Source organism: Bos indicus x Bos taurus, chromosome 8 (genome assembly GCF_003369695.1).
Source record: "Bos indicus x Bos taurus breed Angus x Brahman F1 hybrid chromosome 8, Bos_hybrid_MaternalHap_v2.0, whole genome shotgun sequence".
Classification (NCBI taxonomy): domain Eukaryota; kingdom Metazoa; phylum Chordata; class Mammalia; order Artiodactyla; family Bovidae; genus Bos; species Bos indicus x Bos taurus.
Window position 1 is genome coordinate 70,403,024 of NC_040083.1, and position 26,884 is coordinate 70,429,907.

Sequence of the window (26,884 nt, forward strand, 5' to 3'; positions counted from 1 at the left end):
CCCCAGGACCATGTGGCCACTCAGCTGTGTCTAAGTGGCCCTGTGAGTCTGCGTCCCATCTGGGTCCCGTGGGTTGGCAGGCTGGGGCAGGGAGGGATGGCTCACCTGTGGCAGTCATGCCAGATCCAGGCATGGCGCCCGTTCTTGGGTCGGAAGTCGGACTGGCCATTGTTGTGGATCTGGGAGGAGAAGCGTAGGAGCCGCCGGTAGCCCGTGGTGGGGTTGGTCTGGGCGGCCGAGGCCGAGAGGCAGTTCTCCTCCATGGCGCACTGCAGCATGAACATGGGCCGGTCCTCCAGGTAGGTGCTTTGCTGCACGATCTCTGCGTTGAGGACCAGGTCAGGGGCGGCTGGGAGCAGGGCAGACACAGGCTTCAGACAGGCCAGAGACCCCACGCCCCTTCCCACCTAGGTTTCCTCTGATTCCCGAGCAGTGACTGGCCTGCATGCCTGCCGAGCATCTGGAACTGGCTCTTGTGGTCTCCCCTATCCGGGTCAGGGATTACTACCCCCAACTCCTTCTCCCTTCTCTGAGAGCCCTGCTGGACACCTCTGCAGATCTCACTGTGTGCATGCATGCTTAGTGGTTCAGTGGTGTGTGACTCTTTGTCATGTTTGCAAAATATTGTCAGTAGTTCAATCTGGGTAATGGGTCCATGAGGCTTCATTATATTAATATTATTCTATCTCCTTTAGAATAATCCTGGAGTAACAGGCAAATTTGGCCTTGGAGTACAGAATGAAGCAGGGCAAAGGCTAACAGAGTTCTGCCAAGGGAATGCACTGGTCATAGCAAACACCCTCTTCCAACAACATAAGAGAAGACTCTACACATGGACAACACCAGATGGTCAACACCAAAATCAGACTGATTATATTCTTTGCAGCCAAAGATGGAGAAGTCCTATACAGTCAGCAAAAACAAGACCAGGAGCTGACTGTGGCTCAGATCATGAACTGCTTATTGCCAAATTCAGGCTTAAATTGAAGAAAGTAGGGAAAACCACTAGACCATTCAGGTATGACCTAAATCAAATCCCTAATGATTATACAGTGGAAGTGAGAAATAGATTTAAGGGACTAGATCTGATAGACCGAGTGCCTGATGAACTATGGCTGGAGGTTTGTGACATTGTAGAGGAGACAGGGAACAAGACCATCCCCAGGAAAAAGAAATGCAAAAAAAGCAAAATGGCTGTCTGAGGAGGCCTTACAAATAGCTGTGAAAAGAAGGGAAGCAAAAAGCAAAGGAGAAAAGGAAAGATATACCCATTTCAATGCAGAGTTCCAAAGAATAGCAAGGAGAGATAAGAAAGCCTTCTTCAGTGATCAGTGTGAAGAAATACAATGGGAAAGACTAGAGATCTCTTCAAGAAAATTAGAGATAGCAAGGGAACATTTCATGCAAAGATGGGCTCAATAAAGGATAGAAATGGTATGGACCTAACAGAAGCAGAAGGTACTAAGAAGAGGTTGCAAGAATACACAGAAGAACTATACAAAAGACATCTTCACGACCCAGATAATCATGATGGTGTGATCATTCACCTAGAGCCAGACATCCTGGAATGTGAAGTCAAGTGGGCCTTAGAAAGCATCACTACGAACAAGCTAGTGGAGGTGATGGAATTCCAGTTGAGCTATTTCAAATCCTGAAAGATGATGTTGTAAAAGTGCTGCACTCAATATGCCAGCAAATTTGGAAAACTCAGCAGTGGCCAAAGGACTGGAAAGGTCAGTTTTCATTCCAAGAAAGGCAATGCCAAAGAATGCTCAAACTACTGCACAACTGCACTCATCTCACACGCTAGTAAAGTAATGCTCAAAATTCTCCAAGCCAAGCTTCAACAATACATGAACCATGAACTTCCAAATGTTCAAGCTGGTTTTAGAAAAGGCAGAGGAACCAGAGATCAAATTGTCAACATACGCTGGATCATCAAAAAAGCAAGAGAGTTCCAGAAAAACATCTATTTCTGCTTTATTGACTATGCTAAAGCCTTTGACTGTGTGGATCACAATAAACTGTGGAAAATTCTGAAAGAGATGGGAATACAAGACCACCTGACATGCCTCTTGAGAAATCTGTGTGCAGGTCAGGAAGCAACAGTCAGAACTGGACAGGGAACAACAGACTGGTTCCAAATAGGAAAAGGAGTACATCAAGGCTGTATATTGTCACCTTGCTTATTTAACTTATATGCAGAGTACATCATGAGAAATGCTAGGCTGGAAGAAGCACAAGCTGGAATCAAGATTGATGGGAGAAATATCAATAACCTCAGATATGCAGATGACACCATCCTTATGGCAGAAAGGAAACAAGAACTAAAGAGCCTCTTGATGAAAGTGAAACAGGAGAGTGAAAAAGTTGGGTTAAAGCTCAACATTCAGAAAACAAAGATCATGGCATCTGGTCCCATCACTTCATGGCAAATAGAAGAAAAACAGTGGAAACAGCGTCAGACTTTATTTTTTGTGTGTTCCAAAATCACTGCAGATGGTGATTGCAGCCATGAAATAAAAAGGTGCTTACTTCTTGGAAGAAAAGTTATGACCAACCTAGACAGCATATTAAAAAGCAGAGACATTACTTTGCCAACAAAGGTCCATCTAGTCAAGGCTATGGTTATTCCAGTAGTCATGTATGGATGTGAGAGTTGAACTATAAAGAAAGCTGAGCACCAAAGAATTGATACTTTTGAACTGAGGTGTTGGAAAAGACTCTTGAGAGTCCCTTGGACTGCAAGGAGATTCAACCAATCCATCCTAAAGGAAATCAGTCCTGGATGTTCATTGGAAGGACTGATGTTGAAGCTGAAACTCCAATAGTTTGGCCACCTGATGCAAAGAGCTGACTCATTTGAAAATACCCTGATGCTGGGAAAGATTGAAGGCAAGAGAAGAAGGGGACGAGAGAGGATGAGATGGTTGTATGGCATCACCAACTCAATGGATATGAATTTGAGTAATCTCTGGGAGTTGGTGATGGACAGGGAGGCCTGGCATGCTGCAGTCCATGGGGTAGCAAAGAGTCAGACACGACTGAGAGACTGCACTGAGCTGAACTGAATCTCCTTTAGAGTGGCTTGAGATTTTCCATAATAAAAAGCAGACAATAACAATGAATCGGGGCTTCTCTGGTAGCTCAGATGGTAAAGAATCTGCCTGTAATGCAGGAGACCTGGGTTCAATCCCTGGCTTGTGAAGATCCCCTGGAGAAGGGAATGGCAACCCACTGCATTATTTTTGCCTGCAGAATGCCATGGGCAGAGGAGCCTGGTGGGCTACGGTCCATGAGATCGAAAGGAGTCGGACACAACAGTGACTAAGACTTCTAACTTCTAACAGTGAAATCATGCTACCCATAGAGAGAACACTCTTAATACTTTGGTCTGATTCTTCTGGGAATTACAAATTCCCACCATGTGTAATACTGTATGAAGATTTGTACTACATACAATACTACTTGTATTAGTCTGTTAATGCTGCCTCTCTCAAAACATATCTTGACATATTCACTTGTTCATAGATATCCATTACAATATTTAATTGATAACCCTAACCTACACTTTATTTATTTTTAAATTAATTAATTAATATTACTTATTAACTTTTGACTGCACTATATCTTTGTTGCTGTGTGGGACTTTATCTAGTTGCGGAGAGCGGGGTCTGTTCTCTAGTTGCGGTTCTCAGGCTGCTCTCAGTTGCAGAGAATGGGCTCTAGGCGAGAGGGCTTAGTTGTCTGGTGGCATGTGGGATCTTTCTGGAGCAGGGACTGAACCCATGTCCCCTGCATTGGCAAGTGGATTCTTAACCACTGGACCACAGTTAAAGATAAAGCAGTGATAAACATCCTGTAGTAAATCTCCGTGTGTAACTTTAATCGTTTCTTCAGAATATATTTCTGTAACTTGCTGGGGGCAGGTTGCATGCTTTCAAGGCTCTGATATATATCCGGTTCTACCAGTTTCCCCTTGCACTGTTGCTCCACGTGAGAGTTTTAACCCAGTTACCTCTTTTAAAACAAGCTTGACCTATTCAATTAGCACAATGTACATAGCAGGTGTTAAAAAAAAATAATCACCAGTGGTTACAATCTATGTTTACTAAACAGTTATAGTAGAAGGATTAACTTCTTCGCCAAAGGATTAACTGTATCTCTGTTTAAAAGTGAGATTCTACTGAACATTTCTAGTGTACCTCAATTCACAGGAATGTAGTATATGAATCATTTATGACAAGACCCAGGGACTTCCCGGGTGGTCCAGTGGCTAAGACCTTGCCTTCCGACGCAGGGGATGTGGGTTCGATCCTTGGTTGAGGAACAAAGACCCAAAGACCCCACATGCCTCGCAGCCAAAAACAAAAACAAAAAAAACATAAAAGCAATATTGTAACAAAATTAATAAAGGCTTTAAAAAAATGATACACATCAAAAAAAAAAATCTCAAAACAAGCAAACAAACCTTCAAACCTAAGACCCATCCATCTTTTATTTTCTGATGCTTGCAAATTTCTGAGGTGAGTGTCCTCTATGAGCTTTGCTTCCCTCATGTTCATCACTGCCTGGAGCAATTCTGCCCAGTCTGGGTCCCCTCCCTGGCTGTGCATGGAGCCCAGTAGGTTTTCAGGATGCACAACTGCTGGTGCTGAGTGTTGAGTGCACAGTTTAATGAGGGTGTTGTGGCCTCTTTTCATGATCTGTACACTAGTCAGTACTTAATGGACAATCCCTTTGCCTCCCTCTGCGCTGGTCACTGGGGTCTCCATCAGGCTCTCTTCTTTCCGGGAGGAGGCCAGCCCTACCTCCGTCTCAGGAGTCTCAAGGTAACGTGGCCTGACTTAGCTGGTAGCCCATTCTCAACACCTGCCATGGAATGAGATCTTGACCTTCCTAATACCCAAAGCATCCCCAACTCTGTGCGACCCTATGGCCTGTAACCCACCAGGCTTCTCTGTCCATGGGATTTTCCAGGTGAGAATACTAGAGTGGGTTGCCATGCCCTCCTCCAGAGTATCTTCCCAACGCAGGGATCAAACCTGGGTCTCCTGCATTCCAGGCAGATTCTTTACCATCTGAGCCACTAGGCAAGCAAAAGGTTGCTAGAAGAATATATTTTCTCTTTATGAATAAAATATGAAGCCAGATCAGTGTTCCTGGCCCCAGTGGCTCTTCCTCCCCCTGCAGACTCTGACTGATGCCTTCAGCCTAGGCAGAGGGGTTCTTTGAGCAATAGCCCCATGAAGGTCATTTTTGGTCTGCCGTGAGCATGTGAGGGCCCTGTTGATCTCATAATTCTTGGTCCTCATAATGAAAAACTCCCCTTTGATCTCAGTATCTAGGAGAGTGGGCTTCTCTTGACTCAGGGTTTGTTTCTACCTCATGCATGGTGGTGGTGGTGGTTTAGTTGCTAAGTCGTGTCTGACTCTTGTGATCCTGTGGGCTGTATCCTGTCAGGCTCCTCTGTCCATGGGATTCTCCAGGCAAGAATACTGGAGTGGGTTGCCATTTCCTTCTCCAGGGGATCTTCCCGACCCAGGAATTGAACCTGGGTCTCCTGCATTGCAGGCAGATGATTTACCAACTGAGTTATGAGGGAAGCCCAGGCATACTGTTAATTATATTAAAGACCACATTTCTCTCTTTCCTTTGGCTGGTAGGAAGCTTCCTGTATAATGACAACAATAAATGTATACGACTCTATGACAGTAAATGTATGTGCTGTGCTAGCCTAAGTTGTGTGCAGTTGTGTCCAATTCTGTGTGACCCCACGGACTGCAGCCCGCCAGGCTCCTCTGTCTGTGGGATTCTCCCGGCAAGAATATTGGAGTGAATTGCCGTGCCCTCGTCCATGGGATCTTCCCAGCCCAGGGATCGAACACACGTCTTTTACATGTCCTGCACTGAAAATCAGGTTTTTTTTTTTTTTTTTTAATCACTAGCACCACCAGGGAAGCCCAGTAAATGTATAGGTCTCTATAATATACAAACTTTTATTAATCTCTGTCAGTTCCAGTTTGAGCCACTCTCATTTTGCCAATACCTACTTTTTAAAAATTATATATATATATATATAAAATTTTAAATATTTACTTATTTGGCTGTACCAGGTCTTAGTTGCAGCATGCAGAATCTTCAGTTGCAGCATGTAGGATCTAGTTTCCTGACCAGGGATCAAACGCAGGATACTAGCATTGGGAGCATGCAGTCTTAGTCACTGGACCATCAGAGAAGTCTCCCTACTTTTTTCTAAATCTGCTTTTATCTTATACTACCTTGAATTTTACTTAGGTTTATATTATCTTAGTTTCTTTTTTTGATAAATGGTATATTAAAAATATAAATAAATTATTAAGCTGAGAAAAGACTCCCGATGATGGGGAGATCACATCTCTCTGCCTGGGGGTCTGGTAAGGGTGGTACTCTCACTCTTTCCTCTCAGAAAGGATGCAACAATATATAATGTCTCCCCGGAGAAGCTCACGCTGGGGTTGAGAGTCCTGCTTTACAAGGGTTACGAAATGCTGAAGGGGTCTAAAAGGGGGAGAAGTCGCTGAGTTCAAGTTTAATCTCCCTAGTTCTCCGTGATGGTAAACGACAGTGCATCACTGTTTTTTATGCGGTTGCACGTGTTGTTGTCACATTTAATTTCCAGGCTCTAGGAAAAACAACGAAGACTGTGGATCATAGCAGTGAACTAACTTTGCCAAGATCAGCTAATAAACGGCAGGCAATGCCTGGTCTGGAGTCCTTTGGCCAGGCTCAGGGCCTCTCCCACCTCCCAGATCCACAAGGAAATCCTTTGATAAGGCAAGGAGGGTGGGATCCAGAGAAGAACACACCCACAGGGCTGTCAGCCAGTCCTTTCAGCTTGGCAGGGAACCTGCTGAGATGGCCATTCTGAATTCTGGCCAAGGTGGGGATAGAGGTGGGGGTGGGGGCTCCCTTCCATATTGTCAAGCTCTCTAGGATTCCCAGGGAGTCACTAGGAGGTTAAATCACCCTGTGTGTGTGTGTGACAACAAAAAATGATCTATGTCCTTTTGTTTTTTTGACCATTCCACACAGCATGTGGGATCTTAGTTTTCTGACCAGGAATTGAACCTATATCCCCTGCATTGGAAGCGCAGAGTCTTAACCATCGGATCCCCAGGGAAGTCCCAGGAAATGATCTGGGTGGCAGGGCAGAAGGAAGGAAGCGGACCCACCAAGCAGTGTGTGTTTCACTGCTAAGCCAGAAGCCAGCTCCCCGGAGACCAAGTCACTTAATTCTCCTAAGGCCACTTAAATAATCCACAGTGACCCTGCCTTTGAACCCAAGGCTTCCAGACTCCAAACTCCTCCTTCCAGCCTTCTCCACTGTTATTAGGCAAGATTCCAGGGTTGCCTATGGGGGTAGTTCCTCTTGCCCCTGACTCTTCTCACTTAACAAGAATCCATCCCTACTTTCCATTTTGCTGGGCTCATAGCAGAGACCCCAGGCAGAGCCTTGCAGGGAATAACCAGTGAGGCTCTGTGCCCCTCCTGAAGCCTGGCAGGACAGCTGTCTAGACCCCCAGGAACTCTCACTTTCTGAGCAGGCGACTCCAGCCCCGTACCGCACGCCTCCCTCAGGGCAGGCCACGTCCTCCCCGTCGTGTCGGCAGTGCGCCAGGGACAGCTCCGTTCCCGAGCACTTCACACCACTCATGACCACCTTGTTGGCGTTGATGTTTCCATGCCAGTACCAGGTCTCCTGCATGAACCAACAACAACAAATAGCCAGCACATCACCTTAAATTGTCACTTTCCCACATTCTATCAAATTTCAGTCTCACCAAAACACCCAAGGCTTTCTGATCCCATTTTTCATATGGAGACAGCCAAGACACAGTCACTTACCCAAGTCATGCAGTTTGTTGGTGGCAGCGCAAATGAGGCCCACCCCCTGCACTTGGATTCTGCCCCTCTCCCCTTTTGGAAAGCACACCTAAGAGTGTGCTCAATGCTATGTATCAGGAACAGCAGCCATACTGCCTGCTCCCTCTTCCTGAGCCCTGGGCAGACATTACTAATCTATCACAGCACTCTCCTCTAAGCCTGACTGTGCTCTCAGAATCCTTCTCACCACCGTGCTCCAGGGAGACACCACCAACTGATCAGGATTGGCAGGAGAGAAGAAATCTAGTCACATTTGTCAATAGTTCCATCTTCATACATCTCATTGATTCTGATTTTCTAGAGAACCTATGCACTCCTCATCCTCTAGAGAGAAAACTGGGGCCTCGGGAAGGGATAAGGCCTGCAATCAGCGTACTGAGGTCAAGGGTAGGCCCATCTCACAGCCTCCGCTGTGAGAATCAGGTGTCTTAGGAAAGCGCTGACGGGGAACAAAAATAGCCGGACGGCCACTCTGTTGCAATGAGCACTGTTCTTCTACACTCCATGGAGACCCAGCGAGTGCCTTAGCTGGTCAAAAGCAGGATCAGCAGAAACATGATGTGGCAGTGCGAAACCAGGCTTCCAGACGGCCCCGGGTACCAGAGGCCTGCCCCTTCCTTCTGGGTGGTTTGTGGAGTTGCCACAGGGCTGCCTGGCTGAGTTCTCCCATGTCGCTACTAAGAAACCCCTTCCTCAAGCAGCCACCCAGGGCACAGGGGCTGAAGTCAGGTTAGCAAAGTGAGATGGGGGTGCTCCGGACATTTTCCTGTTCTGGGAGAAGCTTAAGAAAGGTGTTTATAGAGCCTGGATATTGAGGACCTGGACTATTTGTTCCATGTTCACAGAGAGGCTGGGAAAGGTGGCAAGTCATTATGTAGCCAGCTGGTGGGGGTCCAATTGGGAAGTGACCTCCAGCCTCCCGGGTCCCACTCCTCTTGCCCCTGGCCTCTTTCTGACAATGTTCCATCCCAGGATGGGGTCCAGAGGGCAATGATTTTTTAATCCAAACCACTGCTTGTCTTTCTTCTGTTCCTTTCTGATGGGGGGTGGAGCCTAGCTGCCCTTGGCTGAGTCACTTCTGAGCTGGCGGCAGGAGTGTGCAGCGGCTGTGAAAGGGTCCTGAAGCAAGGCTTGGGGAACTGCCAGCCAACCAAGGAGAGGATGCATGGATGTGGACACAGCGAGGATGCATGGATGTGGACACAGCGAGGAAGCATGTTGTGGGAAAAGGGGCCAGCAAGGGAGTGAGCTAAGACAGGGGTCTCCACCCCCCTGGTACTGGTCCGAGACCTGTTATGAACCCGGCCACTCAGCAGGAGGTGAGTAATGGGTGAGTAAGCGAAGCTTCATCTGCCTCTCCCCATTGCTCTCTATCGCTCACATTACTGCCTGAAGCATCCATCCTGCCCCTACCCCGTCTGTGGAAAAGCTGTCCACAAAACCAGTCTCTGATGCCAGCAAGGCTGGGGACCACTGAGCTAAGGCGTCTGGGGTGTTGGGTTGGGTGGTCTCCACATGCCACCCCCCCATAGGACTGAGTGGCTTCCCCCTGCAAAAGTCAGCTCGGGACACCCCAGAATGAGCCTCTGGCATGGTCAAGCCCGGTGCACAGAGCTGAGACCCGAAACCAGAGTCCAGAGAGTGCATGACCCATGCAAGGACTTGGGCCTGCAGGGGACAGAGCAGTGGAGGACAGGATGAGGTTTTTCCTCCAAGTCCATGGCTCTCTACCTCCTGGGAGTCACAGAAGACAGGGGCTGACGAGAGATGGGCAGGATAGGACTGGATGCAGGGTTCAAGGCCCGCGGCGGTGGGGTGGGGGTGGGGGCTTCTCACCTGGAAGGCATTGCTGGCAAACCCCAGGCCTAGCTGCCGGCAGACGACCATGGCCTCCACAATGCCCCAGTTCTCGCCGCATACCATGCCCCATACGAGGGACCCGTTCCTCTCCACCAGCACCTCCACTCGGCCCTCGTAGGGGTTTCGGCCCCCGTTCAGGCGCAGCTGTGGAGGGAAAGGAAGGCATGATCACTGGGAGGGGAAGGCAGGTTGATGCCCCACTATGGTACTGCCTTCAGTCTCAATTTCCCCAAGGCAGGGGGTCCTGCCTGCGACACAGAAGGCTGGCATTACTGAGAACCTGCTGTGTGCTGGGCATCGTGCCCAGCATGGTCTTCTGCATTAGGTGCCCCTCCCCTGCCCTACTGCAGCCATCCTAGGACCCTAGATGCCAATACAGCCGGGGAGACCCACTGACCCCACTATAGACCTACTGATCTCACTGTAGAATCTGCCTCCACTTCCCATGAGCCCACCAGGGGGGTGGGTCTCAGATCAGATGCTTGGAAAGAGGCAATAAGGAGCCTTAAAATGGTAGAATCCCCCGATTCTTTCTGGGACCATTTTCTCCTCCCCACACCCTCTCCTGTACCCCAGTTCCAGCTCCTGATTGCATCTCCTCCCACAACACCCCCTGCTGTCCTTTCCAGAAGAACTCTTACTTGACAGTCCCACCTGGCACCTCGGAGACCCCAAATCTAACTGGTCCTCTTTTTCTCTCTACACCTAAACCTGTGCTCTACCTCCCCCTCATTCTCTGTTTCAATGAAAGGCACTACCACCTGCCCCAGGGGCAGCAAACCGCGTAGGGTGAATGCAGGGACCACAGTATGTAAATAGCGGGGCTCAGCTGTGTGCCCAAGAAACCATATTTACAAATACAGGCAGAGGGATGGATTTGCACTGCAACAGACAGTTTGCTGATCCTGAATCTATTCTGTTAGACAAGCCAGAAATCTAGGAGCGAGCGTCAGCATCGCCCTCTTTCTTATCCCTGACATCAGGAGCTCCCAACCAACCCCCTCCACTCCTGCCTGTTAGGAACTGGACTGCACAGCAGGAGATGAGCAGGGGGACAGCAAGCGAAGCTTCACATCTATATTTGCTCCCCATCACTCTCCCATCACCCCCAGATGGACAGTCTGGTTGCAGGAAAACAAGTTTAGGGCTCCCACTGATTCTGCAATATGGTGAGGTGTATAATTACTTCATTATATATCACAAGGTAATAATAATGAAATAAAGTGCACAATAGAGGTAATGCACTTGAATCATCCAGAAACTATCCTCCCTCCCAACCCATCCTGGTTGGTGGAAAAAACTGTCTTCCATAAAACTGGTCCCTGGTGTCAAAAAGGTAGGGGACTGATGCCCTACATCCCATCAGAATCTTCCTCCATGGATTTTATCTCCCAAGTCCCTCCCACTTACGCTCCTCCCTCCAGCTCCATCCTTATCCCTCTTCCCAGGCACCTTCACCTCTCACCTGAAACAGCCCTCCTCACCTGCCTCCCACTGCCTCTCCTCTTGCCATCACTGACCTATTCTCCATGCAGAACCCAGAGTCACTTTTACCTCCAGGCACACAGTCTTCTTTCCGTTTCCATGGCGACCTAACTCTCCTGACCAAGTTACACAGTAAGTCTCATTTCACACTGAAGTCTATTACATACAGAGGCCCCTTTGCTTTTGGCTGGTCCCACTCATCTTTCCAATTCTATACCCAGTGGCACTTCTCTCCAACGGGGGTCAGTGCCCACTTACACAGTCTCTCTCTATATCTCCTTCTTAGCATTCTTGACAATTATAATTAAGCTAATTTATAATTTTACAATTAAATGGCTGTCTCTCTGATGATATATAAGAGCCAAAGAGCAGAGCTGTATTGGTCTGGTTTACTGGAGGGTCGATAACTAAGACGGCACCTCTCAGATGTTAAGTACCTGACACAATTCCTTTTGGAATGGATGAATATAACACCAGGCTTACAGAATGAAAGCATGGACCAACACATGAGTCCAAGCCCATAAAGGGAAGCAGGATAAGGTATTTGGATTAAGGACTGGAATTTGGGGGAAGGGCTCTGAAAATGCAGTCCTTAATCCAAGTACCTTACCCTGCTTCCCTTTATGGTTCTAACAATTCATCCCTTTGAGATAAGACCTAATACTCCAGGAATCTTCAGCTGTTTGTTTGCCAGTCCTTAGCAACAGCACAACCCTTAAGTCATAGGTCTTAATTCTTATTGACTTGGGGGCTGGGAGGGTCACGAGGTCAGCCAGCAAACAGACAGGCCGAGGGCAGTCCTGACCTTAGATCTATCTACCAGGGCTGAGCCGATGCATAAGTGGCATATACGGTTCCTGTAAAGTGCTCAAACAGGGCCTGGCACTCAGTGAGTGCTGAGGAATCTCAGATATCATCACAGCAATGATCATCATTAGGGTGGGAGTCCCAGCAGGAAGCAACCTTTCCTCAGAGGACCTAGAAGAGGTCAGAGCAGGTAGGAAGAGGGCTGGCCCTCGGAAGACTGACATTTGACTTCCTGAGTGCCTCTGGGCTGGAGGAAACCCCAGTCCAGGCGCTGGACACTGGCTATGGATTGCACATCACCTGTGACTAACATATCTTTGTTGTTGTTTAGTCACTCTTGTGACCCAATGGACTGTAGCCCACCAGGCTCCTTTGTCCATGGGGTTTTCCAGGCAAGAAAAGCAGAGTGGGTTGCCGTTTCTTTCTCCAAGTGATCTTCCCAACTCAGGGACTGAACCCACATCTTCTGCATTGGCAGGCGGATTCTTTATCGCTGAGCCACCAGGGAAGCTGGATCTATATAAAAACAAATAAGCAGGCAGAGCCATGGAGAAAGTCCTAGAAAGGCCTGAGCCTCAATGGGAGGCAAACCAGCCAGCTCCAACATCCACAGGAAGGCCAGCAACCCTTGGGGAGGGTGTACCTTCAATCCATCGGGATGTCTCCAAGTAACTCCAAGCCATCCCCTCTGTTCATTTGAGATCTAATGAACGCCTGTATTTCATCCTTTATGTGCTTACTGAACTCTGCCGGTAATGTTGGCACCTCCTCAGAAATGAAGTGAATTGTGTGTAATTCCCCAGATCCATTCATTCATCCAGTATTTATTTGGCTTTTATTATGTGACAGGAGCGGGCTTCCCAGGTGGCTCAGCGGTAAAGTATCCGCCTGCAATGCAGGAGACTCAGGAGATGTGGGTTTGATCCATGGGTTGGGAAGATCCCCTGGAGGAGAGAATGGCAACCCACTCCAGTATTCTTGCCTGGAGAATCCTATTGACAGAGGAGCCTGGCAGGTTACAGCTATGAGGTCGCAAAGAGACAGGACTGAACTGACTTAGCAGGCATGCATGAGACAGGAGGAGTGCTGGAAAATTCACAGGCAAACTTTCAGAGCGCTTACCTTGTCCCCCGCCCTATGTAAGCCCTTTATGGACATTCGGTCCTCACAGCATCCCTAGGAGGCAGTGGTACCATGTCATCCCCATTCACAGATGAGGGGAGTCTCAGATGGAGTAAGCATCTCTTCATTACCATACTAAACCACCTCCAAACCATCCACCTAAGCCTGCTTCTTCAAGGGTGCTTTTGTCCCAAAGCAGGAATCGCTGAGTCAGAACGGAGGACCAAATTTGTGCCTTACAGTCAGGATAGAGAACTCCTCCTGCTGGGAGGTTGGGGTCCTGAACCTTGGGCCCCATGTTTTGAGGCCTTTATAGTAAGTCCCCTACATAGGAAGTAAATCCCCTTCAAGTTGCAGATTTTCAAGGATGCGAATGTGCCGTTCCTGCCAGCTGTTGTACTGTACTACTGTACTTTTCAAGGTACTGTACTACAGGAGTAAAAATGTTTTCTTTGTTTTTTATGTATTATTTGTGTGAAAAGTATCATAAACCAATTACACTACAGTACTAATAAATAGCCAATTGCGTTAGCCTGGGTAGCCAGGCTAACTTTGTTGGACTTACAAACAAACTGAACTTACAAACCCACTCTGGGAATAGAACTGGTTCATGTGTAGGGGACTTACTGTATTGTCCATTGGAGTCAGACTGGGTCCTGAGGCTTAGGATACTAAAGCTTTAATCACTAAAGTATTAGTCATTCAGTTGTGTCCGACTCTTTGTGACCTCATGAACTAATGCCTGCCAGGCTCCTCTGTCCGTGGAATTCTCCAGGCAAGAATACTGGAGTGGGTTGCCATTCCCTTCTCCATGAATCACTAAAGCTCGTGATTTTGTGCCTTGTGAAAACCATCTCCAGTTGCCTCCAAGCACCTATAGCTTTGGCAAGGAGTGGTGTGCCAATCTCTCACACACACCCCCTCCCCACCCACCTGGTCTCCTGTGTCTCCAGCCTCCTGGACTGATTATGGCCTGGAGGACACTGTCCAGGACAAACGACAGCAGGGACTGTGATGGCGACCGCAGGACTGACCTCTAGGCCACAGGCTGAGCCCTCTAATGGCTTGCATCCTGATTTAGGGAGTCTGGAGCCTTCCCTCTCTTTGGGAAGTCCAGATGCTCTTCCCTTCCCCTCCTCGTGGTTTCCGAGTTCCAGCACCAAGGCTGGTGGAGCCGCAGGTTTGCACAGAGGTACACCCTGGGGCACCAGAAGCCGTGGGCAGGGACCCCTCCTGGGGGCTAGGTTAGCACTGAAGTTCAGAATGTCCTGATGGCTTAGGTGGTAAAGAATCCACCTGCAATGCAGGAAACCTGGGTTTGATCCCTGGGTTGGGAAGATCCCCTGGAGCACTCCAGTATTCTGGCCTAGAGACTTCCATGGACAGTCCATGGGGTCATAAAGAGTCAGACAGGACTGAGCAACTTTCACTTCACTCAAAATGCCAGTGGGCAGTGCTGATGGATAATTGGGTTTATTATTATTTTTTATTTCGCTAGGGACTGTGCCCTGCCTTTTTGATTGCACTGGCAGCTAGCTCCCTCTATGGCCCCTCTCCTAGGCACTTCTCCCCCCTAAAAAAAGACTTCATTTTGTTACCCTAAAGTTTGCAAAAATTAGGACTGGGGAGCCTGAAGAATTCCGAGTCCAAACTTTTTCCCGCTACCAGGGGGCAGTGAGGCTCCCAAGTTTGAGTCTCAAAATGAAGACTTGAGTCTTATATGAAAGTCACCTGTATTGAGTCTCAATATGAAGGTTCCTGTCTCTAGGGCTCTCTTTGGGAGGATTCCTGTCCTTTGTCCCCCACTGTCTGTGCAGCCCAGGTTGCTTGGCCAGGTGTTCCTGTCCTAGGTTCTAGAGCCAACAGAAGTCTGAGAGGCTCTGGCCCAAGAACGTGTCTGCACACTGACTCTGGGGCAAGGAAAACATAAGGCCTTCAATGGGAACTGGGGCCTCTCCTTGAGACACTTCCTAAAGCTCCAAGCTGTGGCCATTCCGCCAAGGCTGAGCAGGCCTGGAGCAACCGCTGTAACAGGCAGCAGAGTTTCATTGCCCCTGGAAGAATCCAGGCACCTCAAGATGTATTGGGGGCCTTTTCTCGTTTCCTAGAGGAGACTGGGGGTTGCAAGAGAGGCTGGCCATGAAGTTCAAACTCAGCCCAATACATAGCTCTCCATTCCCAGGGCTCCCCTCCTGGGCACCCCATTCCAGAAGTGATCTGGCTCGAAGTTCCAGTATCCATGGAACCCCAAGAGATCTTGGGGTCAGCCAGGAGCCTCTGACCCACACCCTCTCCACCTCATTACCCCTCAAGGATGCCAGGGGAGGTCCATCCTTCTCCAAATTTCTTAAAACAATCCAAGGCATTTCTTTTTTCCTATTCCTTTGGTTCTTCGTGGCAGTAGTATGCAGTTTGAAAAAAGGGAGTGACATGCAGGATGCTGAATTTTTCCGAGCATGAATAGAGAAAACAAAACACCTACCTCCAGCCCAAAATACAGCGAGGCCACCCTGTATTTTGATAAGGTTGCAGTTCACCAGTCCCTCATCTGTTTTTGGAGGTGGCAGGTAGGAAGCGAGGTAACAGGACCCAGATGTTAACAGGCAAGCAAGCACTGGCACTCTCCAACTCACATTCCACACGTGGGCATGGTCCTGCCATCCGGACAGGGCCAGGCCCACAGTTCAGAAGGGAACTGGAGGTCAGCAAGGCTGCCAGGGGACCCTGTGTGGACGAGCTCACCTGGTAAACCCACCTGCCACCCCCAGAGCCTTCCCACCTTGGCATGTCTCCCCAGCAATGAAAGAAACACAGCTTGGCTGTGGCTGAATGGATGAAACCTCCCAGGTTCATGTCTGTGAGTTTTATTTATTAGTCATTCAATAAAAAGTCAATTTCTTAAAGAACTGGGGGTTGGAAGGGAAGCTAGGAATCACCTCTCTCACCTCCTTATTTTCCAAGGAGGAAACCGAAACCTGAAAGAGATTAATTAAGGAATCAGCCAGTGAATGATAGTAATGAACTGACTTGTGCAAGCATGCTTAGTTGCTCAGTTGTGTCCAACTCTTTGTGACCCCATGGACTGCAGCCCACCAGGCTCCTCTGTCCACGGGATTCTCCAGGCAAGAATACTGGAGTGGGTTGCCATTTCTTCCTCCAGGGAATCTTCTTACCCAGGGATCGAATCTATGTTTCCTGCATTGGCAGGTGGATTCTTTACCACTGCAGATCTTTTACCACCAGAGAAGAAAGCCCTTCCAGGGGATAGAAATGGCCAGATTCACGCATAAAGCTTCCCACACCCCACACTTAAGCACGAGGCTCACTTTCTAGAGTCCGAAGGGCCCCTGAAAGGATGAGGGTGTTTTGTGCTAGGAGTGTGGTGCCCCCCCTGGCATGCCTGGGCACACAGCCTGCCTCAGCTCCACCCACCATAAAGCCCTTGTGGAAAACCTCATTTTCTTTGGCCTAGGCCTTTCATTTGGGTTGAAAACCCCATTCCACCCAAGTCTAATCTGTCTGAAGTGAATGGTACCCCAGCGCACGGGGACTCTTGGCACGTCAGCTTTTGGAGCTCTATTATAACTTTCTTGGAATGCTGCTCAGCAATTAGAGATGGCAAGCCTTTCCCACAGCTGTGGGGCTTGGCCCACGCCCCTGCTCACTTACAAGCAAATGCTTGGCTCAAAGGAGAGGTGTCGAGTTCACATTTTTAGCCCCATGGGGCAATAAGTTGTTGTGGCTAACCAATTCAGTAGTGCCTTTGACATGATGATGCCAAGGTCAAGAAGCAGTGTCAGAGCCTGGCTGGAGAGCCATCCTGTACCCCAACATGTCTGCATTTGCTCATTTTAAAAAATAAGCCCTCAAGAAGCTCTTCCAATGTGCCAGCCTGGTGACCAAATTCATGGTTTAGCACAAAGCATTAGATAGGATTTACCAGGCCTTTTTGGAGGATGGGCTAGACCTCCCAGCAAAATCTTGTTGGTTATCCCTGTAGGGATAAGTCGGAAAGTCACCCACATGAGGGTACATGATGCAGGTTTTTAGAGACCCCGTCTCAGGAAGGGAGGGGTGTGTATCAGACATAATGCTATTAAGGTTTCCTTTCCTTTCCCTCTGGAAACCAAAGTACAGTGTTCGGCCCCAAATACTGGCTACATCGTGCTTACATCTGTGTGCTTTACAGACCAACTGTGGTTCCTCTGGGTCTTTGGAAAGGGCTGTTGCCAAGGGGACCACAGGTGTTGCAGTCCTTGAATCCTTTGCAGGAAGCACTGAGTTGCAATCACACTGTATGTCCAGCCCCAGAGTACGGCGGGGCACACAGAGGATCCCCAACATCTGAGGACAGTGGAGCTTATCCATGTGTCTTTTCATCTGGCACCTTCACCAAAGCCAGGTGACAGCCACTGAAGGTGACAGCATTAGAGCCCAACAACTTTCTGAACTCATCATCAAAGTACCTGTTGGCAAGCTTCAGCCTGAGACCATCTGGTCTACCCTTTCTACGGATTCAATGACCAAAACGTAACAGTCCCCTCTGGGCATCCAGGCTCCTCACCTTTTTCTGGAAGCCCATGGCGGGGATGTTACATCTCACAGCAGCATCTTCCTCATGATTGCAGCCCTGAGACTCAGCATTGAACTTGCAGTCTATGATGGACTTCTCATTCCCCGTGCACTCGATTTCATTGAGGTGAATGGGTCCTATCCCTGGGAATAGAAAATGAACATGCACTATGAAAGCTTCCACAAGAAAGTTTCTGCAAGGGGAAAGGAAGTCCCAGACAGTAAGAACATGCCTCTCCCATCCTCAGAATGTTCCCAACTGCCTCCCACAATAGCTCAATGACTCAGGCCTCTTCTACCTGGAGAGAATGTTGTCTTGGGAGTCACTTCTCCCACAAGAACAAAGGTTGTTACTAATTGATGTGGCCTTGACCAACTCACTCAGCCTCTTTGAATACTGGTTTTCTCACTGAAATAGAGGAGCTGGTCTAGAGGGCATTTAAGTTCCCTTCTCAACTTGTACACCCTGTGTATTGATGAATCCTAAAGGGGCAACTCTCACAGAGTAGTCGGACTCCCAGCAGGAAAGAGATGGCATTCTCAGATTGGATGATCTGAGTTACAGAAAGGAATTTTAAAAATAAAAATAAGAACAAAGCATGAGGAAATCACAAAATCGCAATGGATAGTCCATTGTGTGGACTAATACCACCTCCAGGCCCGCAAGAAAGAAAAGTGTCTGTCGCTCAGTCATATCTGACTCTGCAACCCCGTGGACTGTAGCCCACCAGGTTCCTCTGTCCATGGAGCTCTCCAGGCAAGAATACTGGAGTGAGTAGCTGCTCCCTTCTCCAGGGATCTTCCCAAATCAGGGCTCGAACCCAGGTCTCCCGTATTGCAGGCAGATTCTTTACCATCTGAGCCACCAGGGATGAGGGGAGGATGTTAATATCTGGTCCAGGAGAACAAAAGAGCCTTGTGGGGAGGTCACCTGTTAAGAGCTATTACCCTCAGTGAAGGGACACAGTGGCCCTCAGAGAGAATAAAGACCCAGCTCCTCCCCATCTCCAATCTCCCCCAGTGTTCCCTGCGGGCCACATCCAAACCTGCCTTCCAGGGCCCTGAACCACGTGGACAAGGAGGAGCGTGGAGCCGCAGGGGCAGACAGAAGACATCCCACAGGGACCCCTAATGCACATGTGGGAAGCTTTCCCTACAGGCACCGGGATGGCAAGGGGGAATTCCCCACTGCTGGGGAGAGGGAATCCCTAGTTTGTCAGTATTCAACTCAACTCACCTCACAAAACCACCTCTCCTCTGTCTAGCTCATAAAGATGGATCCAAGTCTAATTCTTTCTGGGAGCTCTGGGCTGCTTCGACTCCCACCTTGGGCCTTGCCCTGCTCCGTGATCTCCTCTCTATCTTGATCTTCACCATCATCCTCTGGTTTGGGTCCATCCCTCAGCACTCATCTGATCCCATAAAATCTCCCGTCTTTATGATGACCCTCCCCTGACTCCACACCTCCTTCTGGCTTGTCACTTTCCTCCCCTTCAGAGTGAACTTGAAAGAGTCATCTGCTTTTGTTCTTTCTGCTTTCAGCAGGAGGACCTTTCCTAATCTGCTTCTCCACAGCATCTCCCTAACTCAGGAAGCAGCACCTCCATCCTCCTGGTTCTTGCCAGAACCCAGAGGCATCACCTCCTCCTCTTTTATCCACAGACAAGCAACCCATCATCGTGTCCTATTCACTCCCCCCAAAGCTCAGTGCTTTTCATTTCTGCCACTCATCTAACTCTGTCACCTCTCATTTGGACAAATGACATAGCTTCTAGTCTCCCTCCTGCTTGTTTATCCCAAAATATTCCCCACGCACAACCCAAGAGATTTTTTAATGCATGTTTAATCATGTCACTCCCCTGTCTTAATCCCTGTAATAGTATCTCACTGCAGTTCAGGGTACCATTAGTTTCCAAATGGTCCAAACAGGGACCAGCCTCCACAAAGCGTCCCAGCTATGCTTGCTCCTCCCCAGCTTGACCACATGTCTCTCCTTTGGCTATTCCTTCTGCCTAGACCCTCTTCCTCCTTCTCCTCAGCAGTGAACTCCTGCTCAACCTTCAGGGCTCAGGTCTGATGTCACTTCAATGGCACAACATTTCTAAGCCTCATCTAAGCTGGGTCCCCTCAGGTCACCTCCACTGAGCACTCCACTTCATGCTGTATTCTGGTGGCTCTCTATTCAATGTCTGTCTGAATCTCCACTGGGCTGCAGGTCCCACAAGGCAGGCATTACATCTATGTTTCTTGGGGATTACCAACCAGAGACTAGCAAATAGGAGGTGCTGCAAACAGTATCTGAATGGACACCCTTCACTTAAGTAAGTGCCTGTTGATTGTCAGCCTCTGTACCAGTGTTGGGGACTCACAGAGGAATACAGCAGTCCCTGTCATGACAAGCTCACAGTATGTGCCTGGGGGATGTAGACACTTAGACAGACTTGTAACATAATGTGGTACATGATAAAGATGGAGGTAACTCTCTGCACTTTGGAGCCCCAAGGAGGGACCCTTGGCTCTGGGTTTCTGGAGACACCTGGGATCTAGACTCTGAGGCCAGAAATTAACTTCTAGGAGCAACCCACTGTAATGGGTAAGAGCCAAGTTTCCATTTCCTTGGAAATTCATAAATGAAGAAGCTTCCAATTCCTTGGAATTTTATAAAATTTATAAAAACACATCAATCAGAACTTTCCTGATGTTCCAGTGGTTAAGAGTCTGTTCTTCCACTGCAGGAGGCATGGGTTCAATCTCTCATTGGGGAACTAAGATTCCACATGGCACATAGTGCAGCTCCCCCCTCACCCCCCCAAAAAAACCCCAACAAACACATCAGTCACTATGGCTAGAAACACCCAAGGACTTAGAGCAGAAACGCTGTGCAAAATACAGATTCCAAACAGAGACGCTGAAGCAAGCAGGGCCATGGCTCATGAATTAAGATGGGCTCAGAAACAGGCAGCAACCTAGGACTTGGATGTGCAGTTAGAGCAGAGGCCTGTTAGATGATTATAAGGATGATGGTGATGGCGGTGGTAATGATAATGGTGGTGATGGTGATGAAAATGGAGGCGATAGTGGTGATGATGATGGTACTGGTGGTGACAGTGATGATGGTAGTGGTGACGGTGGTGATGATGGTGGTGGTGATGAGGATGATGGTGGTGATGATGGTGGTGATGGTGATGAGGATGGTAGTGGTAATGGTGGTGATGATAATGATGGTGGTGGTGATGATGGTGGTGATGGTGATGAGGATGGTGATGGTGATGATGATGGTGGTGACGGTGGTGATGGTGATGAGGATGGTAGTGGTAATGGTGGTGATGATAATGATGGTGGTGGTGATGATGGTGGTGATGGTGATGAGGATGGTGATGATAATGGTGGTGATGGTGATGAAAATGGAGGCGATAGTGGTGATGATGATGGTACTGGTGGTGACAGTGATGATGGTAGTGGTGATGGTGGTGGTGATGGTGGTGGTGATGAGGATGGTGGTGGTAATGGTGGTGATGACAATGATGGTGGTGGTGATGGTGGTGGTGGTGGTGGTGGTGGTGATGATGATGGTGGTGATGCGAATGGTGGCAGTGGTGGTAATCATGATGGTGATGGTGGTGGTGATGGTGGTGGTGATGAGGATGGTGGTGGTGGTAGTGATGGTGATGATGGTGGTAGATGGTACTAATATTTACTGAGCACTCACTATGTTTTAGATTCTGTCCTAAACACATTATTTATATTAACTCATTTCATCACCCCAACAACTCAATAGACTGGACCCCACTGGGGACCAAGGATAAGTAACAGTCCAACAGAGGAACCAGGACTCAAACCAGACAGTCTGACTCACAGCATGATTTTGCTGAGTTTCTCGAAGTTCTTTCAGGAGAGTCAGGGGAGGAAATCCTTTGCTGGAAAGAGTGGCAGATTGCTCTGGAGAGAGCTGAGCCATTGAAGTGCCTATGTTCTCCATCATCTAGGGGTGCTCCCTCTGCCTCCTCCCTCCTAGAACACCTCCTGCTTTCTGCCCATCTAAGTAGAGGTCTGCCTTCAGGGAGCACTGTGAGTCCTTTCTCCTTTGTGGCTCAGCTTGAACAGCCTCACTCTCATCTGCAGCATTTACTTTTTACATCTTTCTTTCTTGCTTACAAAGCAGTAAGCTGCAGCTTCAGCCTTAGAGTAGATTCAGCCTGCGTCTCCTTGGGAAGTGACGGGACCTTTTTGAACTCCACTTTCCCCATCTGTAAAAGGCAATAACAATGTCTCTCTTGCAGGACTGGGCTTTTGAAGATTGAATGAGACCAACTGTGTCAAGTTACCAGGGACTCAATGAATGATAAGAATTACTGGGTTGCTCAAAAAGTTCATTTGAGTTTTTCCTGATATTATCAGGATAATTTCTTATATATCATCACCTATTTGTTAGTGTAAAATACCTTTGGTGCTATTTCTTATTTCGTCCACTTGAGCTAACTTCCTAGAGAGCAGAAACACTTACTAGAAATATCTGTGGAAGAAATGAATTCTCTGTTCCAGGCTCCAGCCCAAACAGTACTCAACAAATGTGTATGGATTGCTAAATTCTGAGACTGGACAGGAGAGAAGAGATTAACGCAAGAGCCTTAACACTTTAGACTCCAACTAACAACTGCTTGGAGCTTCCCAAGTGGCTCAGTGGTAAAGAATCTGCCTGCAATGCAGGAGACCCAGGTTCGATCCCTGGATCAGGAAGATCCCCTGGAGAAGGAAATGAAACCCACTCTAGTATTCTTGCCTGGGAAATCCCACGGACAGAGGAGCCTGGTGGGCTACAGTCCATGGGGTTGCAAAGAGTTGGACATGGCTTAGAGATTAAAAAACTGCTTAGTCTCCTTCTGGCCTAACCGATGTAAGGCCAGAAGGCTGTCTCTAGACATCTGGTGACGAGGCCTGGGAGGGCAGTACCCACTTTCCTGAAGCCTGCACATTCATGGCACACCAGGACAGAATAGAGAGATGGAAGAGCCAGTATTTCTTACATTCTTCCCTATACCACCCAGTTTTGCTGTGAGTTGAGCAGGGTATGAGGTGTTACTGAAGAATACCGGCCTGGATGTCCAGCTGAGGTCGCCCAGCAGTGTCTGTGAGTTCCTAGCTCCTTTTGTTGATCTGGGTTTGATCCGCTGCATCGTGAACCCCAGCTTTGCCCTCATCCTGGGTTCTGGACTGTCCATCCTCTCATTATGCCTCCCCCACCTCCACCTTGGCCTTGCTTTTCCCCAACCTGAACCCTGTGACCACAGGCCTGGGGCAGGAGAAGGATGTGAGACAGAAGCCACGGCCAACCTCTCAGAACAATGTTATGGACTTTGGACCCACAATCAACTGCAGGTTGTCATTAGTTTTTGAAGATCACAGTAGAATAGACTAGGACAATGCAATCTGTTTTTCATGTTAGCACTGTTTCTGGAGACTTCTGTTTAGGCTTTACATGTGTGGCACATGCTGTCAGTATTTCTGATCAGAGATTTCAGGCCTGCTGAATTTCAGTCCTTTCAGAGTCTAAAAGGGACTGATCTCGAGCTGCTCCATCCAGCGCAGTGGCTGCTGCCTCACTGAGTCCCTGGAATGTGGCCAGTCCAGACTGAGATGGGCTGCAAGTGCAAAACACATTCTGCATTTCTGAGAGTCAGTACCCCACCTTTGAACTATCTCATCAAGAGCATTTATGTTGATCAAATGTTGAAATCATAATACTTTGGAAATATATATATTATTAAAGAAAATAGATTACTTAAAAGAATTTCACCTGTTCCTTTTTATTTGTTCTTTACATGGCTACTAGAAAATAACATTACATATGTGGCTTCAAAGAGTTGGACATGACCAAGCGACTAAAACTTGGCGTTTTATGTCTATTGGATAGCGTGGGTCTGGAGTGTTAGAATTTTCTTTTGGCTGCACCGCTTGGCATGCAGGATATTAGGTCCCCAGCTAGGGATTGAACCTGGGCCCCCTGCAGTGAAAACACAAAGTCTTAACCACTGGACCACTAGGGATGTCTGGGAGAGTTGGAAATTCTTGACCAAGTGGGTTGTTTAGCTGATCCTGCTTGTGCAACTGGAACTCATTCATTCATTTTTGATAAAATGAATATCCCCAGAGCACTATAGGGCTTCCCAGGCTGCACTGGTTGTAAAGAACCTGCCTGCCAAAGCGGGAGACAGAAGAGACGTGGGTTTGATTCCTGGGTGGGGAAGGTCCCCTGGAGGAGGGCATGGCAACCCACTCTAGTATTTTTACCTGGAGAATCCCATGGACAGAGGAGCCTGGTGGGCTACAGTCCATAGGGTCGCAAAGAGTTGGACACGACTGAAGCAACTTAGCACACACATACACAGCACACACAGAGTGCTATAAGCTGGGAATGGTGGGGAGGTGGGTGTGTAAACAGCGGGAATCCAGATGTGTTCAGGGGATCTCAGAAAACAAAGCACAGTGCCTGACTCTGACCTAACATCCATGCTGATGAGAACAGGAGGCTGGAGCCAGACAGAACGTAAGACACCATGAACCCAGGGAAGAATCTGAGGCCCAGAAGGTTGCTCAAGGTCACCAAGCATGTAGGTGGCAGGGCCGGGACCAGGACTCAGATTGCCTAACCTGAGCCCTTGCCCTTTCACCACCATCGCTGTAGGTGTGGTCATTTGGTCCACAAGCCACAGCCTGAGCTGAGGACAGACCCTGTCTGCTCCTCTGTGACTTGACATCGAATGTGGACTTTTCCCTTCCTGTCTACCAGAGGTGATCTGTCCAGCGTGGCAGCAGGTGATAAATCATCCAATGGTTCTTTCAAGGACAGCACTGAAAATGCCAGCTGTCTCTTTCTCCAAGAGTTCCGTGGGCCCTTGGAAACGCTTGGCTGCTCTGGGCAGTGAAGTAATTAGGTCAAACAGCACACACCCATGAAAAGCGGAATGTTTATGTCATCCAGTGCTTGTCCACTCCTTGGAGTGAGTGGTCTCTGTCCTGGGGGCCTTGCCAGACCACAACAATGCACTAGCCAATGAGTACAATGGACTCTGGGGCTATTTGAGACCCAAGGGAACCACAAGGAGCTCACCACAACAGGGGAGGGAGGAGGAGTGTCATGTGGGGTCACTACCAGCTGGCACTCAAAGTTCAAGTCCATCCAAGACCCTCAAACTTCAGTGGAAATACCCGGGAAGCTTGCGGGGGTTGGAGAACGGAGATAAGAGATGCTCTGAAGGTAAGCAGGATGAGACAAGGTGGGGACAAGGGAGAAACCTACACCCGAGAGTTAGAAGATGTAGGTTTCCATGCTTCTCTGCCACTAACCATGGGTGTGGCCTCAGACTTGCTCTCTGGAGCCTCAGATTTCTCATCTCTTGGACCAAATGACCTCTGAGCTCTTCTGCAGCAATACCATCTATGATTCTAAGATTCTCTCGGATCTACTGGCTATTATTTCCTTCAGGCTGTGATCAATGACCTAACCACATTCCTTTCTGCAGGGCGACGGCCCTATGTCTGACAGTGTGGAAACATCCTCTCCCCACAGGACAGGACAGCCCACCCTCGCCAGCAGCTCACTCTCCTTCCTCCCCACCCTCTCCAAACCACAGCAATCCCCCGGCTGCAGCAGCCTCCCTGGGGGTCAGTGGCGAGAAGATTCCAGATAACTGGTCTCCTCTGCTCAACACAGTTCTATGGGGGGAAGGCTGGACGCTCTCTGGGCTGCAGACTCTGGAGCGAAGATTCCATTCTCTGCAGGACAGGGGCTGACACGGAGCAATGGCCTTCACAGGGCTCGGGAGAGGAAGTTTCCTACTGTGCTGTCATGTCACGTTTACAACATTCCTCTCAACAGGGTGACAGGCTTGAAAGCCTCCTATACTTTTGCTCCTTGCTCAGAAGAAAGATTTGTTTGGGACACTTAACAAAAGCCAGGCCCCTTTTTTTCTTAGCAGCTCAAGACACTGGGAGAAGTGCAAACTGTTCCCAACCTCTGGTGGCAGGGAGAGAATGTTCATAGCGCTAACCTAAGCGGGGAAAGTAAGATTTGGAATTCTGTGCCTGGGGTGGTCCACAGCCTCATGAATTCCCAGTTCTTCTCCTGGAGAAAGGGCCTGGAAATTCCAGCTTTCTCAGTGGGGCCGTGGGGAGCACTGGGTTAGGAGCTGGGAAACCTCTGTTAGAATATCCAATGGTTGCTAATATGTTGTCTTATCTTGGTTGTTTACTTCCTTCTCGGGGCCTCAGCTTCCAAATCCATAAAATGGGGACAATGTTCTCTAACGCCCTTCCAGCTTGAACTACCTGGAGAGAGGTGTAGGACTGTCTAACAGAGCTGGGTGCTGGATATGTGGGTGTGCACTCTGTCATGTCTGACTCTTTGCGACCCCATGGACTGTAGCCCACCAGGCTCCTCTGTGCATGGAATTCTCCAGGCAAGAATACTGGAGTGGATTTCCATTTCCTATACCAGGGGATCTTCTCAACCCAGGGATAGAACCCGCTTCTCTTATGTCTCCTGCATTGGCAGGCGGGTTCTTTACCACTAGCACCACGTGGGAAGCAGGTGCTGGAGGGAAGAGGCAAAGCCAGAAGGGACTGTAAAGGACAAAGCCAGCCCAGGCTGGGCTCCCACGTGATGCCTTCTGTGAAGAGAGGCCAAGGAACACTCTTCCCACGCCTTACCTTGCCCCAGCCGGGAGCCCGTGATGGCCTCTTTGGCACTCCCGAAGCCCAGCTCTCTGCAGACCACGCTGGCAGACACCAGGTCCCACTTGTCATCGCAGACGGTACCCCATTCTCCATTCTTGAGCACCTCCACGCGGCCCTCCCCGACGTTGGCACCACCTCTCAATCGCACCAGTGGTTGCTGAAGAGACACACCGTTTGCTGAGCACAGCCTACTCCCCTCTCTTCACGATGCCCCCTGGCTCCCCACTCCAAACCCAGGCACCAGACTGGGAGCTGACAGTGCTCCATCTGTGTGAGCGTCTGTGGAGGGGATGGAAAGCGCGCATGCTCACTCTTCAGCTCTGCTGCATGCTCCCTTTGCAATCTTTGTCCTGGACCACCGGGCAGCCCCTCAGGGACT

The 26,884-nt window shown here is 48.9% G+C and overlaps 1 protein-coding gene across 1 annotated transcript in view; it reads right to left on the minus strand.

Moving 5' to 3' along the window:
• The window catches only part of LOXL2 (lysyl oxidase like 2), a 113,638-nt gene that overhangs the window by 15,957 nt on the left and 70,797 nt on the right, over positions 1-26,884 (minus strand). Inside the window, exons 6-10 of the mRNA XM_027549925.1 lie at positions 26,479-26,662; positions 17,765-17,916; positions 9,763-9,930; positions 7,576-7,741; positions 106-349 (exon numbers count right to left, since the gene is read on the minus strand). Coding sequence (XP_027405726.1) covers positions 106-349; positions 7,576-7,741; positions 9,763-9,930; positions 17,765-17,916; positions 26,479-26,662 — 914 coding nt within the window. The remainder of the gene's footprint in view (positions 1-105; positions 350-7,575; positions 7,742-9,762; positions 9,931-17,764; positions 17,917-26,478; positions 26,663-26,884) is intronic.